Consider the following 18,641-nt stretch of genomic DNA (forward strand, 5'->3'; position numbering starts at 1 on the left):
GGGGGGGGGGTTCTACTGGGTAGCAGGGCTTGGAATTGGGGTGAACACCCACAACTTAATTCCACAGCGCTGTTTATTTAACAGTCTCTTAAGCCGTTGTAACTCCCGTTTTCATCAACGGTCACGGATGAAAGAATCCACAGTCCCACATTACAATAATTGCAAAGGTCCTTCCACGGACCCTGCCAAACATCTGAAGCCTCTGTCTTTTTCTGCTCATCTGTCGCCAGGGGATGGTACCGCAGTCCCTCCCCAAACGTCACGTGATTGACTGATTGAGTGGTGGGTAAGTTACCGGCAGGCCGCGCCATAGCTCAAGCGGTTAGTCGCTGGCTTCCCACGGCGGCGGCCCGGGTTCGATCCCGGGTCTGGTCAAGTGGGATTTGTGATCGACAAAGTGGCGCTGGGGCAGGTTTCTCCGAGTACTTCGGTTTGCCCTGCCAATCTTCATTCCACCAAATTCTCCGTCATCATAATCACCCGGGGCAGGCTACAATAGGCCAATCAGTGGCCGCCGTACCGAGTGGACCCGGTTGGACTCCACCCCCCACCCCCCACTAAGCGAATTTAAAAGAAAAGTTTCCGATACTTGGTTGGTCGGCAACTCGGTTACCGAGTTATTTTCCAGGTTTGAGTATTTTTAAATTGAGCCTTATGTAACTAATATGCTATACAATTTCAAAATATCTAAAGAACACCGTTTCCGTTAAATACAGAATATTTATACCTCAGATTTACAGAAAAATGTTTTAGGTAATAGGCATTGAGTCTTATTTGCTCAACAGAGAAACTGTGAAGCCAGTGAGACGGACGTTGCTAGTGAACAGCTCTGAAACAACGTTCGTTTATAGGCAACGGCCGAGAAACAGACAACGGAGCGATGTCCTTTGCTAGGCAGAAGATTCTTAATAAGCAAGAATAGACGGCCGCTGCTAGGGAACGGTTCAGTAAACACGTCCCCGCGGCAACGGATACGCATAGGGGAATGAACGGTGTTGTCTGGCGGGCCGTGCCGGAGAGTTATGAGAAAGAAAATTGGGGCAACCAAGTCAGTCTCACCGCACCCCAAGGAGCTAAAGCAAGAAACCGAAAATTCAATGTGCATAGGCAAATCGTCTCAAATTTTGTGCGAAATGAGGTAATGCGTCGTACTGTCCCCACAGGCTTGCAATTGTGAGCTATCAGAGCGGGGTCTGTCCCACCGCTGGTTCCCTAACCTCACATCCAAATGCTGATGGACACAGCACACTCAGGTGACCAAATGTTAGCTCAGTTCACCAGTCAGACAAAGTTCTCCATTACCATATCCACAAAGGGCCATCGCTTGTCTCTATCCTGGCCACATCAATCCAGCCCATATCCTCATAATCTCTCTTCTTCAGATCCGTTTTAATATTATCCTCTCACAAAAATTATGTAAGAAGTGATGTTGTATGACCATGATATGTGATGGTTGTGTAGGGCACTACGTTTCGGAATGTCCCGCTGTCTCTGACCAAACAACAATATTCAGATTAGTATAAATAACTGCAGTGTGTCACTGCGTTCCGCAAGTAAGACGGGGGAGGCAGGTGGGAACGTAACGTTGTTGGGGGAGGGGCAGGGAGATATGGAAGACATTTGGCCTACTTATTGCCGGCACTCATGCAGTGATCCAAACTCTAAAAAAAATGGAGGGGGGAGTAAGTGGTGTGTGGTCTCAAGTGATCCACTCTCTGTTTCAGACTCATGTCGGTGGTAGCCCCGGTCAACAAGACAGCTCAACATCGCAACTGCGACCTCCAGTTACCATAGCGGCCGAAGCGAAACAAGATATCTGAGTGTCAGTGCAAGTAAACACGAAAATTTGAATGAATTCACGAGACATTTTTTGTTATATTGTGCTTGAAGAATACACAAGGCAAACTTACGTAACCTAAAACACTGAAGGAAACAAAATAAATTGATTAGTTTATTGGAAGTTTAATATCGTGTGTTACAACTTGTAGCTTGGACAAAGTGCAAAATATTAGCGAAATTAAAGTTTCTTGCCAGTCACGCTGTTTAATGCAGATATCTGAAGTGGAGTCAAATGGTTCTCACAAGTGTATCATCTACAAAGAAAGTTTATCTATCTCGAATAAGTGTCATATTCGATATAGGAAGGATTCATTTTCGTGTAACGTTGTTTATAAAATTTACTGACATTCTGTGGTTTTAACGTTACACGTATCTGCATTTTCGTGTGGTTGCTGGGTGAATCAGGCACTTTGCAGTTCTGCAAGACAAATCCGATCCCTCATGGCGGATCGCATTAAACAAAATACTGTGATGGAACAGTCAGTGTCATAGCAAAACATCATAAACATTTAAAGAAAACAGATCATGTTGTGTGTAAGTTGAGTATAGTGCACAATCTTCATTTGTTAATCTTGGAAATCAGATCGCAACAGGACAACCGGAAATATCACAACTACTGACATAAACACAACGACAATCTGTTTAGTAGTGGTTAGAAGGGTTTGCAGTGATCTAACAGGACTGAAATCATGTTGAAATCTTATTAACCTACGAAGCAGGCCTGGGGACTGAATATGGGGCTCCATAAACAGTATCTGAAGGTGGGGCAGTCCGCCAAGAACAGACTTTTCGGCGTGAAACCATGGAGGAAGACTCCTGCCAGTCCCGAGGGAACTTCAGCAGTCCAGATGCTTATATCTGAGCAAGGGAAAGTCAACCACGGTAAGTGATTGCAGTGGAGAACTGACAGCGTGTGTCTTGCCACGTCTGAAAATTTTCGTATTTGATTTGCATAATTCAGTTGCTGTTTTTTAGTCTGGAGGTTCTGAGAGGTCAGCAGATCGGGGTAGATGTACAGGAAAATGCAGGATTTGGGACTTTCGAATTAATCGTGACTTACTGATTTCGAGAACAGAATTTTGTGTATGTTGTCAGCAGTAGAAGCTTCCACTGCAAGTTTCACTCCTGCCAACCTATATTTGAGGGCCTGTAATTTACCCGAACTTCTTTTACAAGTTCAGTTTCCATTCCAGGGGCACCACGCCACGTTTCCGTTAGTAAGAGCAACCGGTTCACGCTCTGTATGGAAACAAGCGCTGTTTACTGCGAGAACCATAAGAAACATATAAACACATTCTGGGGCTGGGGAAAGTTGTATTCTTTCTTCAGTTACTGAAGCTTGTAGGCCTTTACATGTGCTCGTGTGACTCGCTATGCTCGCGAGTAATGTGGACGATAAGACAAGTCACGAGACAAATTTTTAATTTTTAATTTAAAAACTATAGCCAGTAAATTAAAATACGACTACAGCCTATACACACTACGAGTAAATATACGGATCCTCACGCGCCGAAGCCTGGCGAGCAACTGAAGTAGTGTGGACGCGCCTTAAGAGTGTTAAAACTCGAAAGAAAACATAAGGTCAGTCAGGTTCGTAACTAAAGGAACAGGTTCTCTGCTTCTGGAGTAAATACGGATCAGAGTGATACAGCGGCAAAATTCGAGACTCGTCTTCAGGAGGTGCTCGGCTGGGGCACACTGGTTGGGGATTTCTCTGGTTCTTCTTCAGTCAGTCAGTCAAAGCAAATACCGGAAGACAGGCCACGATCGCTTTCTTACAAATCCTATTCAAGTCAACATTCACCCCACAATTAGAAAAGAACCACAAAGAAAGTCAAATAGGGTCGCTTTCGTGAAAAGTAGCCATGTATCCAGACTGGGCTCGTGCGAAGTAAATCTCTTCTTAACGATCTGAGATTCTCATCACCGTCGATTACAGATATGTCGCGACGTGCCACAGTTGCTTGGGAGGGCTGAAGAAAACCTCAGGGTTCTTGATTAAAACAAAACGGTAACCGGAAATTATCTTGCAATCAGATTTTTGAGGTGGCGCTCCAAACATAACGAGGAATGTTATCACAGTTTCCCTATGCCGAAGGGATATTAGAAGTTTGCTTTGGCCGCCTTGGCCTCTGTCCTACACTCGCGTTTCGGCTGCTGCCACTGGTTTCAGGGGATCCGCTGCAGACTGAGGCGTGTACGTCCTCACGGGGGCCACTACGAATATTCTCGCCTTCTAGGATGCAGCATGGCGCAGGCGCAAAAGCTTACAGACGTGCATGATTGACATTCTGCGTCCATTTTCATGGCAGTAGAGCTCTCCTTCCTTCTGTTTTCTTTATTGCTAGTGGGGTGGGACTAAGTCCCTTGTGCTGCGGCCACTTCTGGCCTATTGTACCAGCCCCAGATGATAGGTGAGGGTGACTGTGGAGCAATTGGTGGAATAAAGTACTCGGAGAAAACCTGCCCCAGCGCCACTTTGTCCACCATAAATCCCACTTGACCAGACGAAGGCAGCGACTAACATCTTGAGCTATGGCGCGGCCCTCCTTACTTCTGCTGGTTCGCTCTTCCTCACCCTGCAGACCTGTCCGTATCATGCAGGCAGCACGTTCATCCGAAACGTCGTCAAACTTCTACCTGGCTAGACGGTATCACATCCCAAAGGACATCATTGGATTCTGGAATCAAATATGGGAGTCATTTTATAAGGTCCAGTGAAACTTCTCATGTAAAGTCACATTATCAACTGAATTGGTTCATAACTCGCCTCCCTGAACTTGAGAGCGAGCCTATGTAGTCCCAATCGGGGGCCGTCGGCGGTCGCTGTTGTGGCCCCAACTTTACAGAGGTTAATGATAAGAGAACTGCAGAAAGGAGAGAAGGAAGTAAAGGTGCGAAAGTGTTAGAACAACACTCACTGTACATATATATGTTGGTATAACGAGTAGGCTACGAGCTGGAGGCCGAAGAATTGGTTTTCGATTTTCGGCAGAGGAGGAATATACTTCTCCTTTCCATTTCCCCCAACCTTACGTCCAGGGTGCTGTCTTTATGAAGGTTCGTACAAACTTATTTGGGTGAGTTTGGTGAGTGCCCGCAACGGTGGCCGCCCCTTCAATCATTGGGGCCGAGGGTTCGAATGCCACTCGAGGCATGTATGTCTGTCCGCGTATAATCGTGTTTGTGTTGTTCTGTGTGTAATTGGCGGCCCTACGATGGGCTGATCCCCGTCCTAGGAGTCCTGCTTACTGCGTACAGGATTACGAAACAGAAGAACAGGTCTGAGCCCAACAAAGGGCTGTAGAGCCATTGTTGAATGAGTTAGGCCAGTGTTACTTTCCGTTGCTTCTCTCGCTGGATTCTTGAATATTTGATTATTTCCTCTGCCCTGGTGTATTTGTTCCGCAGTAAATCTGCCGGGGCGTGAAGCTGACACTTCGCCTCTTTCTAATGTCGAGGTTAAGCATGCGTATAAACTATAACCCCACTTCCTTTGCATCTTCATGACGTAGTGCTTAATTATGGGAAAGAACAATAATTACACAAATGTCCCAAATAACCAACCGGGATTCGATCCAAGTGATCCTAGGGAGGCCGCTGTGATACGTGGCATGTAGACAGAGGGAAGCCTCAGACGGTTTGAACTTGTGTCACAGCTCCAAGGCATTGCTTTACCCAATAGTTTACACACTGATTGTAAGATGTCACTTATTGACACACGTTACGTCACTCGGTCATGGCGGCTGTTAGCTGAGTAGACTCGTTAAAATGAGGTAACTGCTCTGGAAAGCCTGAATGAAGTCGACCTACAGGAACAGAAGATAGGATAATATTTGTTACAGTTCTTACGGAAATAGAATCGAGATTTGTCACAACTGAACATCCGGTTCTCTTTACAACCTGCTCTATTAGTAAGCGTGAAAGTGAAAATGAGGCAGGTGTTTACACTGTGCGAGTGTGTGTATGAAAGGCACATGGCAAACAGTGAGAATGTTATTACGTGATTAAGTACGCTTTCTCTAGTGCCTAAATTATAAATCGACAAACCCAAAATACCTGTGTCTGATGGGATATGACCATCATCTAGTTACTTGTGTATCGGTGGGATACTTCTAAATGATATCGCAATGTTGCCAGCCACGCTAATGCTACCAACCATAGAAGTCTTATTGTAGAAACAATACCAAAAGCCTAACCTTACAATCTGATTGAAAGAAGTTCTACAGGTTAAACATTCGTTTTTATTCTAAAAAAAATAAATAAACGTTACCTTTACAAGTTTGATTTTGAGCCTTGTGTTTACAAATAAAATTCTCTCACTAGCCTTGCTAACATGGCGGACTGCATGTAGGTAAATCTTTCAGTTATTTGCAATGACTGACTTTTTGGACTTCATTCGTCGTCGTGTTGTATGCAGTCTGGCCTTTATGTTATTCGTGGCCACAGGTACAAGGTCTCATGCATTTGGCGTCCCAAATTTCTGCCAGAACACCTGCAGGTGACTTATGTTGTGTTTTATATATCCTGCCTCTGGAGTCGGGAGACCTCAGTCGATTCCCGTCAATTCAATATTTTTCTCCTCTCGACGTCGTACAGACCGACTCTGGGGCTCACCCAAGCTCCTCTCCAGAGGATACAGGGGCCTCACCTCCATCTAGTGTCGAGGTCAAGAAAGGTGGAGCTATACCTCCAATCCTCTCTGTCTTCATGGCATAGTGCTTAACTAAATAACTCAACTGTTTGCCTTTTGATGGCTCAGATATCTGGAGATATGGAAGAGGTTTATCGATTAGACCGAAATGAGTCAGGACGGAGATACAGCCGAGCCTCAGATAAAAGAGGATAATTGACAGTCATCGTCACAGTGTTATTCACATTACTTCGGCCACTCGTTCGTAAGAGAGAGAGCTGCTTGTCTTAAGGCTTGGGCCAGTGAGAACTAATAAATATTGTTTCGCAAAAGAAAATAATTCTTGTGCTGGAGATTCTCAATGCAATAAATACAACGCTATGACACCGTGTAGTCTGCTGATACTTACAGACGTTTCGAAAGAACACACTTCCTCCATTTTCAGGGTGGACCCTAAATGAGGAAGTTGCACGTTCGTCCGAAACGTCGGTAGCGATCTCCCAGTATACATGGCGTCACCTTGTAGAAGCCAGTAATGTAAAACTTTGTACTACTGTGACTGATAATGGGTTGGGAGGCAATAAGGCCCTAGTCTCGTATTCGGAATGTGCTCGGTTCGAATCTCAGCCAGGAAGACGGCTGTACTGAATGAGGTTCATGTGCCTCGATTAGACCAAGACCAGGCAGACAGCCCACAAGACAGCCTGTGCTCGGAAGTCGGAAGTGAGAACGGGGAGGGGGAGGGAGTCTCAGCGGTATCAAAGTGGAAAATCCCCAGGAGAATTTACAGGCCTTTGTGCTATGTGCAGCCCCGAACTGGGCCTCAATTCAACGAATATTCTGATTTCCTGTGCTTCATGTGAGGGTGTGTCACGCCTCAGAGATAATTTAGCCCCGAAGGGTAGGAGGGTTGGTGGAAAATGAATCGGAAACAATTAGGGGGCCACTATCGTGGCCTAATCGAAGTACTATTTTGGCATTGCTATGGAGAGACTGAGGAAATCCACGATAAACTTCAGTCACAATACCCTATTACCCGACTGAAATACCAACTAGTCACCTCTGTGACACAAGTATAGAACGTTTTACGTCCATTTATTTTATTTTTTTGCTTATCTGCTTTCGTGCTGGTATCTTGTTCGACTTATTCTTCGACCCTGAAGATGGAGGTGACATGTTCCTCCGAAATGTCTTTCAACGGACTACACGGCGGTATATCCCAGAAGATGCTACTTTTCAATAGAGATACATTTCTCAGTCATATATCTAAGAATTAACAGTCAGTGGTTGAGAGGCGTGCACTGCAGATACCGACAGACGCTTCATAAACTCCAACAACTGCACTTATTTCCGCGTTCTCTTTCATAGCTACACAGCTGGAAAGTATTTAAGTGATCTCAAATACAACTAACGGGCACCTCTAGCCCACTTTCCACAGATAACGTCTCCAACTTGTCCACTTCTATTGACTGCAGCGCGGTTTCCCTGAACATGCTACCTACATCTAGGTTCAGTGCATATGCAATGGGGTAGACCACGAGAAAGATGCATCCCTCAGAAACTGGACCAGGCTGTGGCCCAGCCCATGCATGTAGAACAAGAATGAGACTGAACAAGTGTGACAGGAACAACGGAAATACATTTGCGACAAAGTTGGAACCTGCAATGCCGACTGAAGCCGACTCCCACTGCCGCCAGGCGGTCCTATACGTAGAAACTTTACCTCACTACATGACAGGCAGATTGAAGCGGGACGTTACCCGAATGCGGTTATAATATTTTTGCACAGTTTGTATCCTGGAAAATTGTTTTGACAGGATTCAGTGCTCTGTAGTGCGGTATAATTTCATGGACGTTTCGGAGGAATATACTGCCTTGACAGCTGCCACATTCTTCATGCTTGCTGAAAATGTAGATAGTATATTCCTTCAAAACGTCCGTGAAAATTAATTCGAATTACAAGGCAAGAGACAGTACTCTTGTGTAATAGAAGTTCTGTATTATCAGAATGAATATGGACAAACAAACAAATCTGAGATCGTTCACGACATAATTCTTAAAGTTGCCAACAATCATGGATTAGATCTCAGGACACTTCAATCAATTTTATTAAGTACGCCGTCTTACGAAATTTTGTAACTCTAAGTAACTGATGTGTAAAATATTTCATTCATTCGTAATTGCAACATTTTTATGGCCACATTCATTCAACCAAATATTTGTATAACGTTGTTTCTTGTTAGCCTTCCTTTCACCTCCTCATGCTTGTTTCTTCACACCCGAACCGGTATTTTCATCGCTTTTTGTTATTCCATGCTTACTTCATAATGAATGTAGTAATCACGCAATGAGGGGAAATACCTTGCACACACTTTCATAAATAAAAACATTACCTGAACGTAAGAACAAGAAATATACCAATTTTAAAACACGAGAATCCCTATTGAACAGTAAAGCAGATATTTAACAGTTAATTACTTAAGCTTGGTTATTATTAGCATCCACAATAGGTCTGGAGTGTTGCATTGTTCAGAATAACCATAAATTAAACACTTTAATATCACTAGTACTTGAAGTGTACTGCTGCTGCTATTTTTGTTTATTTGTTGATTTATGGTTCATTACACAACGTTAAAAATATATGGCGTGGAACGGTATGATGGGTAACCTCTTTACAACCAGTCGCCGCCACAGAACTAACTGCTAGAGACGCCGTTGCACAGGAAACCCCAGCGTTCTCTTCACAGGACAAGTAATAGCCCGTGTTCATTACTCTGCACTGTTATGTCACACCTGCTGACATCTATTAAGCGAAATGGTGCACTACGCAATTAACACAGGGGCGAATACCGCAAGCGCAGTCTAACAAGATTGCGGGGAGAGTTGGAGAGAACGCTAAGGAACGGTAAAGCTATCCCTGTAACAGGCCGTGGAGGCCCATAGGCCTGTGAGACAATATTTTTCTGTTAAACACACTACGTAATTTATGAAACCTGGAATATATTACGATATTTATAATGATCGTAAATGCTTTTTTTTTTTCGAAATATTTACATTTCAGAACGCTCTTAAGTGCATGATGTCACAATTATCTTCATTGACTCTTACAATTTCCAACAGTTCCCGAAATATTCTCTTTTCGAATGTTCCTATTATTAACTTTATTATGTTTTTCGAAAAATGTGAAGGATATACATATACTTTATATGAAGGGTATCCACTCCACAATTCTAGTGCTCAAATATTAGGTACGGAAATCACTGGTCACGATCTGAACCCAAGAAAATATCATTCAACATTCTTCTAAGCATTAAAACCAGAAACGAACACATCACTATATATGTTCTAGACTAAACTATAAAATACACTTACAAGAATGTCAGCTGCAACAACACTTGCTTTCCTGTAAACAATGTGATTCTCTAAGTAGATTAATAGATGGAAACAAAAGAATACCCTTATGCTGTACACTACCTGCTCCCACATATAAGCCCCTATAATGCAGTCCGTTGTCTATCACACCGAAATACACATCTAACTTACAAATCACTTGCCATCATTCTTCATGCTATAACACATACTCTACACACCACTGTGCACATTTTACACTGTCATTTAACAGGACCGCCAGCATTACACCAATGACAACTTGTGTTTCACTTACCATACCACCTTGTTATAAGCTACAATTCTTCATGCAAACAAGATATGTACATAAATGGGGAAAGTTTTGAATCCATTGTGGATGAATGGAAATCTTAAACATTTTTTTAATACACTACAAACCCTCACTGCACATCACTGTATATATTGCACACAAAAATATAACGTCACACTAGAGAATTTAAACTTCACTTTACACTCGTCATTATTGTGGCCATACCCACCACTCCCTGTCACACAGAACTAAGATATAAATTCAAACAATAACTTCTTCAATGGGAACTAGAAATTCACTTTGCACCATCTTCTTACAAGTACTTATACTAATGCAAGAAAAGTATATCATTCTGACTAACAACCTACTCACACGTGTAATATTTAGAGGGTACAAACCAAAACTACACAATGTTTTCTGCAATTTCAAATATGCACTCATAAAATCTAATTCACTCTCTATCCATATAACCACAGAAACACATTTTGTGCAAATCACTGTACATACCTCACACCACATTATTAATAATAGTGCAAGAATAACCTCAAAGACACATTGCCTCACTACACACCCACTATTCTTATATGCACTTACTTTCCTTAAATCAATAAATGTGCGTTGTGGTGTATTCTTCCTTCACACATAGTTCACTTTCAGGGGTCAGAGGGAAAGCACTTCGATTTCGTTGTGGAACAGAGGAAACACATGTTTGTAAAATTTCGTGCACTCGCCATTACTCGGTCCAGGATAGTACACAGATTAAAGCCTACCATCTGCACTATCTCACTGAGTCTTTTAAGATATACTTTCAGGGAGATAATTAATCAGAACTTGAACATATATTTATATAAACATACACACATAACACCGTTTTATTATTTATAAACACCTCTTCATACCAGGAAAGGAATGTACCTTGATGGTCTACACCGGATATTTAGTCACAGTGACAGGGCAGCCAACCTCCTAAACTGACTGAAACAGAAACATTCCATTATTTCTTGAATAGTTCAGTTGCCTAGGAAATGAAACGTAAAATTTTGAAATGGGAATTGGAGGGGAGTCCTCCACGTCAGCAAGAAATTTCTGAACATTTTTCCATCCTTCTGCAACATCCTACCTCTACGATACTGGATTTTCAGCTCTGGCAGCCATCAAAACAAAGTATCTCTGTCTGATGAACCTGGAAAACGACCTTAGAGCGACCATTTCAAAACTCAAACCTCGGTGCGATAAGCTGTGTTCCGAGGCAACCACATCCGTCCCTCTAATCCGAGCGAGAAGCGTCCTTATGCAAAATGCACAGGATAATACATAGCAACTAAAGTAAAGTAACGGTATCCCTGTAACAAGCCGTGGAGGCACATAGGCTTGTGAGACGTCGAGGCTCTCACGTTTTGTAGACAATCGGCTCACAGGTGGCGAGAATAATACATAGTAAATTATGAAAAAGTATAGCTAAGTGTTGTGTTAAATCTGTTTGCATTTGTTCGGGAAGGGGGCGTGAAAATTATTAAATATTTTAATGAGGCTGCAACGTATACAGTTTTTGAAACCTCTATTCTTAGACAGTATACTGATATTAAAGAGCTAGAAATCTCAGTCACTCGCATGGCTGACGTCTCAAGATACTAATTCCGCTCCTGGGCCTTTGCACCGTGTGGATGCGGGTAGTGTTGTGGATGTTTCGGAAGTAAAATCTGCCTCAATCTTCATGGCAGATTGGAATATGGTGAATGAATGTAAATATTTCAGTGAAACAGACTCAGGGGGTTAGTTGCACTGCCCAAGATTCCTGAGGCAGAATAATATGATGCTGGTTCGCTGGGCCCCGGGAGCAAGGGCCCGACACACACATGCGCGCGCACAGAACCCAAGATTGGGAGTTTCATTATTTTTCTGTCCTTTTCTGTAGTTTTCTAACAGTGAGCATCTGGCACCGAGATTGGCTGTGCTGACGAAGGCAGCAGCAATTTACCGAATCAAAAAGGCCTATGGAGGAAACGTTCCCGATGACTAATAATAACAGTGGATTGTGACGCCGTGTAGGCGGTACATTCCACAACTCTCAATGCTCCGTCAGGTCGATGGTTTGGCTTTTCATGATGTGTGTATAGAGCAGTGACGGAGCACGCGCTCCTGACCTTTCCTTCGTATTTTTGTTGGACCAAAACCTGTAAACTCACATACCATACACACACTTTCCCAGAAGATAGAGGCAGCATGTGCCTCCGAAACGTCGGCATCACTAGCATGAATCACGAACCGTGAGAATATATGCAAGCAAAATTCTGGGCGTTATGTCATTGCATAATCTCATGGAGATAGGAATTAAGATTATTACGTTGGTGGTGACGCCGTAGAGCTTGGTACATAGATAGGTGTACAAACATTTCGGAGAAAGCTGCTGTCTAGATATTTAGGGACAAGGGAAAGAGACGGAGGTAATACATATTATCCTCTACAAGTCAGTAGATCTAGGTATGTACCAGACCACACGGCGTCACATCCAAGAAGACTGTAATAAATACACAGCACAAGGGTGAACAAGCTTACTGTATATCGAAGTCTTGTGTTAGAATTGGCAGAATTCTGGGAGCCTCAGACAGACCTGGACTGGATGGGTGTGACAGGTTCTGGCAGTCCACGTAGCGGATTCTTTTTTGTCTAGTAGATTTACAAGAAGTTCTGGGAAGAACTAATCGCCTACTTTAATTTCTCTCTAAATTGTATACTGCATGCAAAAGGCCGAAGAAAAGGCAGTTGATGTGTTAGTGTGTCTGAGTGAGTAAAGCAAGTACAGTTTGAGCTGATGGAAGGGATTCAGGAATTACACCGCTGAGACGTCCTCAAGTGGCATGACACACGAAGTTTCATAAAGTTCGGTTCAGGTGTTCAAATGTTTCTGGACACACACACACACACACACACACATAATGGCCCCATTCAAGGTCTTAGTGCTCGGGGCCACCGGAGGTTGTACCCTAGATGTCAGCGCTCAAGGTGATTTCATAATTCTGCTTTTATTATTTCATAATAAGGAAAGTAGGCTATAAGGGGATGTAGGCCAGTGTGCACACTTACATACCCAGCGGACAGCAAGCCAGAGGCAGCGAATCTCAGTCGCATTCCAGAGATAAGAGCCCACTTACCGAAATCATGTCCGCGGGTTACGGGTGACGCAACAAGCAACGATCGTTTTCTCGCACATGCGCCGTATCTTCCTTACTCGTCCCACTCCGCTTCTCCGAACGGAGCGTGTTAGAAAACAGGAACTTCTGACAAGAACCAATCAACTACGTTACTTTGATACGACACTGACCACATACAAACAACACGTCCAAGAATTCTTCATTGCCGTGGTAACGTGTTTCCCTAGCCGTTGAGTAGCAACAATACGGAAGTACACAGGCCCACAGACACTCTTTTGATATGACACGGACCGCAAAGTAAAATATGGGTCCGACAGTTCTTCTGTCGTTGCGTGTATGTGTTGCCACGGGAACATGCTTACTGACCCGTTGTGTATCAACGGTAATGAGGATGAACATACAGAGACGCTCTCTGATGGGAGGGATTTATGAAGTACGCATTGAGATGGGCTCAGATATGCGTACATACCGAGTTTCAGACAGACCGACCGACAGACATGCAGCAAAGTGACTTCATAAGCGTGCTTCTTTTTTTTTTCAAAGTAAGAGAAGTAGACTAAAAATAAGAAACAGAGAAAATGTTCTCCTTTGAGATAGAACCGAGAATAACCTCTGACTTCTTTCTTACCCGCACGGGTTGGAGTCGAAGTCAGTTTATTTCAAATTTTCCCTACGGAAACAATGACACCTTGACAGCAATGAGTACGTGATATTCTCGTATAAGGGGTGGGCCTTCTTGGCCCTTGTACCACGCCCACAGTGTTCTGTTGTGCTTCCCCTTTCGATTATCCCATCAGTAACCCCACGCTTCGAATGAAGCACAGGATTTTGTACGTGGGGGCGTCGAAATAGTCACTTGGTTCCATAAAGTACTGACCAAAGTGACGTAATCTTAAATAAGCTAAGGCCTCACATTCACACAGGACGTGTGTGGCTGTTTCATTTTCTTCTTGACACCTCTCACCAGTGGGACTATCACTTAGTCCCAGTTTGAAGAGGTGTCCTTTAAGGTGACAGTGTCCTGTAAGTAGTCCCACCACCCATCACAGCTGGTTCCTGTTTAACTTCAACAGTTCCTTCGCTCTTTTAGCAGAGGGTCCTGTTATGAGTCCCTTCGCTTGCCTGAGTCCAGTCAAGGATCCCCAGTATTTCTTGTTGTTTGTTTACTTACTGACAGTCTGTCCCTAAGTTCTGCAACCACCAGCTACTGCTCAGTATCACAGCTTGGGTATAGAATACATTTGAACTCTCGTCTCCCATCTGTCAATATGTGGTTGACCTAACTGTGTCTTGTCATGAAAATTTCGTCCAAGCGTGTGTATGAATGTTGCGATGTAGGAAAATTTTACTCTTTGGTGGGAATTTTTAAGAACTCAATTATCATTATTACATTCGTGTAAATTCTCATTATAAAATGTCGGTTTCGGGATATTGGCAAGTAAACCCCCTTACATAAATATTCATGTGGTGTGTAGGGAACTGATGGAATACATAAAAGTTCTGCTTCCTCATAGAAACTGTCCTGTATCATTAGTTTTATCTTTGGCCGGCTCGCGCACTTTCAGAAAATAAAACCAAATCAGCGGCCTCCTGGTATGGCGAAGTTAGTGCCAACTTTTGCGGATAGAGGGTGTCGCGTGGTCAGCGCAACGAATCCCCACTGCCGTTGATTTCAGTTTTCTAGACCGCAGCCGCTACTTTTCCTTTGAAACAGCTCCTCAATTGTCCTCACGAGGCTGAGTGGACCCCGTTGCAGAGCCAATACTTCTCAGAAAATCTGGTAGCCCAGGGAATCGAACCCGGGATCTCTGGATCTGTAGCCAGGAACTCTACAGAATTCAGATTACATAATTAAGAACTGTACAAATGCAATTCAGAATTCTGAGAGAAACTTCTCTGACAGTGATTTGTTGCCGCGAGATGCGATCAGGTATTTCCTGAAGGGGCAGAGACTTCTGTGTTCTCCGCAGCAAAACGTTAGGCGTGAAGCTGCCCACTGAACTCCATTTAATGTAGAATGTAAAAATACGTGGACTCGTGTCTTCAATCCACCTTGGACTTTTAGGCGAGGTTCATAATTAAGCAAGAGAATATAAATTTGTGTTATCGGAAAGGAAGGCTACAATATTTACTATTCTGTGACAAAGTGCAATACTGGTTTAAGTACAGCACTGCATAAACATGAAAATATATTTATTCTTCTCCCGAAAAGTAACATTTAGTGACTCAGATTTCTCTCCAGTTGTGTTACAGAAATTTACCGATGATAGCTACGGGCTGGACGATCGAGGGTTTGGAGTTCGGGTTCCGGTAGGGTCAAGAATTTTGTCTTCTCCACGTTTTCCAGATCGACCCTAGGGTCCACCCAACCTCATATCCAATTGGTACCGGGGGCTCTGTCCCCTGGGGTAAAGCGGCCGGGGAGTGAAGCTGACCACTCACCTCCATCAAGTGCCGAGGTCAAGAAAATATGGATGTACACAGTCACTCCCCTTACGCCCTCGTGGCGTGGAGCTTAATCAGTTCAGCACAGAGACAACTTTACCTTTGTAAGATTTGAGGCTTTCACGGCGGTGACCGCGGTGACTATGAAGAAAGCAGTTTTCTGGGATTTGGCACCGTGTATATGTGGTGTTAACCGACGTTTCGGAGGAACGTATCGCCTCCATCTTCAGGGTAGAAGGAAAAATATAAGAAATCCGCAAGCGAAGAGACCGTGAGAACCGGTAAAAGCAGACCAGTCTCGCACTTAGAGAAACGAACACACAGCGAAATTAGCGCGGTTATCGCGTATAAGAATTCAGTTCATTAGTCTCTCGTCTCAGTTCTGTTAAAGTAATTACATTTTGGACGTAATTTTGACGGCGGTTTGCTCGCTTGCTCATTTCAGTAGGCCCACTTGCTTTGAATAACGCAGATACAGGAAAGCATTCCTCTCGGTTGCAAACGTTGGGAGAGCAAAAAAATATATAAGAAAGAAGTTTACCTTGTGGTGACAATTTCGTAACTCTTAAGATTTGTGTACCATGAGATAATATTCATTGCTGCTTTATGTGCACGATATGAACGAAATACGAGCACACGAGCCTGGTAGTTGCTTCCTTTTCCGCATGCTTAAACTCGAAAACCTCTGGACAAAATCAGACGAAATTCTTAATTTCGTAAAATTAGTGATGTAACATGATTGAGTGACTATAGGCGGAGTTTGGGTTGGTAATCGGACTTACTGGACACTTTAACACACAAATCGTGACTACACTTTACAAATCACTATCACACACAGGCTATTGTTCTCAGTCGTGGTCTTCCCTGCGCTGCTTGGTAACGGCTTCCAACAGCAGACGTTGTTCTGCTCCCGGGCTCACGTCCTCGCAGGCTGGCTGCCATGTCACGCCAACCTCCTGCTCCTCTAACTGCCGTCTCAAGACACTTCTGTAATTAGAATCAAAGTGACATTGCGACTGACGGCCTGTTAGACAGTAAGTCTTGGCCGCGCCATAGCTCAAGCGGTTAGTTGCTGGCTTCCCACCGCGGCGGCCCGGGTTCGATCCCGGGTCTGGTCAAGTGGGATTTGTGGTGGACAAAGTGGCGCTGGGGCAGGTTTTCTCCGAGTACTTCGGTTTCCCCTGCCAATCTTCATTCCACCAATTGCTCCACAATCACCCTCACCTATCATCTGGGGCTGGTACAGTAGGCCAGAAGTGGCCGCAGTACAAGGGACTTAGTCCCACCCAACTTACTTAGCTACTTACTCATGGAGCTGAGCCCTTCTGGAGGAGCCGCCAATTCTGCAGCTACTCAAGAATTTCCCAGCATTTTATGGAACCCGAAGGTTCATTACCGTGTTCACAAGAGCCCTCCACTGGTCCATATCCTGAGCCAGATCAATCCAATCAATGCCATCCCATCCTATCTCCCTAAGATCCATTTTAATATTGTCCACCCACCTACGCCTTGGTCTTCCCAGTGGTCTCTTTCCTTCTGGCTTTCCCACCAATATCCCACCAATGCATTCCTCGTCTCCCCCATTCGTGCTACATGCCCTGCTCAGCTCATTCTCCTTGACTTGATCATTTTAATTATACTTGGAGAAAAGTAAAAGTTATGAAGCTCCTCATTGTGCAGTTTTCTCCAGCCTCCTCCAAATGTTATGTCAATTGAAAACCCAATGAACTCATCGGGATTTGAGCACGACACCTTCCGGCTTGTAGCACATTGCCTCAACCAACTACGCGACCCCATGTCCCCGTGCATGCGTAGTTACACGAAAAGTTTCCATACCGTTTCTATATCCCCGAAATTTTCTTTTCGGTTCTTGCAAAATCTCTCTGTTCTATTGCGTAGGAATGGTTGCCTATCAGTTCTTATGGCATGCTCTTGCTATTGCAGTTCTTTCTACTGTAACTCTATTAACACGTTTTGAATTCCAACCTATATTCCAAAAATGTAATCTCTAGTTTTATCCCTAATTGTTGTACCGTCAGCAGTTTTCAAGAATTCAGTATTTATTTTGAACGTGGGGTTCCCGCAGTACGATGTAATGTTTCCTGGGATAAGATGCCTTGTGACCAGGCAGATTTTCAGCGATGTTTCGAAGGAATTTTTGTTTCCTTCTTTTGATTCGAAGAACAAGCCCAGCGAACACCCAGCAACAAGCAGACACAATAAAGCAAGCCAAGCGAGGAAGATATGATCCAGATATTCCCTGAAGAGAATCCCAGAGCAGATGCCCCTCGCCCTGTTCCTTTTGCCTCTCTCTGCTCTCTGCTCTTCTTTCAGCCACTTTCTTTCCTCCGCTTCTCCCTGCATGTCTGCAGGGAATGGAAGCAGCATGGCGACAATACACTTCTGCTGCTCTGTTTCTGTTTCTCAGGAATTCTCAACGATTCCGTAACCTTTCTGCTTCGCTTTTTAATGTGTAACTGCTGATACGTGGCTTCTCTCAGTGCAGCTTAGATCAGGAATGTCGAGTTAGATGTTACATAAGCAACTGGTCACAGTGACCCTGGTGAGAGAGACCGTGTAACCGGGAGGCCAAGTCCTTGGGAGAACAGCACGGTCTCAACTTTCCTGCTTTCCAGTCATCCGTGTGCATAAGTTCACTTTCTACACGCAACTGGACCGGCTGAGACGCAGGTCGGGCGGCTCGGACTTTGAACTGGTTCCGCTCCCACTGCTCGAATCGCTTTGGGCCATTTCAAATTGGTTAATTAACTCTGCGTCAGACATTATCAGAACCGGAAAAAGTGGCCGAGGTGGGCATGCTTCTTCTGGCTTTTATTCCGGAAGTGACAGCTTCGAATCTGGACCGGACTCAAGCTATTTTTCTTAGGATTTTGTTTTGGTTCTCCTTACCACC

At 44.0% G+C, this 18,641-nt stretch overlaps 1 protein-coding gene across 3 annotated transcripts in view; it reads left to right on the forward strand.

The window, feature by feature from the left end:
• The window catches only part of LOC111867788 (scavenger receptor class B member 1), a 103,372-nt gene that overhangs the window by 19,548 nt on the left and 65,183 nt on the right, over window positions 1-18,641 (forward strand). For all 3 annotated transcript variants that reach the window (XM_023857941.2, XM_023857939.1, XM_023857940.1), the window contains exon 2: window positions 1,725-2,721. In XM_023857941.2, coding sequence (XP_023713709.1) covers window positions 2,574-2,721 — 148 coding nt within the window. In that variant the 5' untranslated portion in view covers window positions 1,725-2,573. The remainder of the gene's footprint in view (window positions 1-1,724; window positions 2,722-18,641) is intronic.

Source organism: Cryptotermes secundus, unplaced genomic scaffold (genome assembly GCF_002891405.2).
Source record: "Cryptotermes secundus unplaced genomic scaffold, Csec_1.0 scaffold195, whole genome shotgun sequence".
Lineage (NCBI taxonomy): Eukaryota > Metazoa > Arthropoda > Insecta > Blattodea > Kalotermitidae > Cryptotermes > Cryptotermes secundus.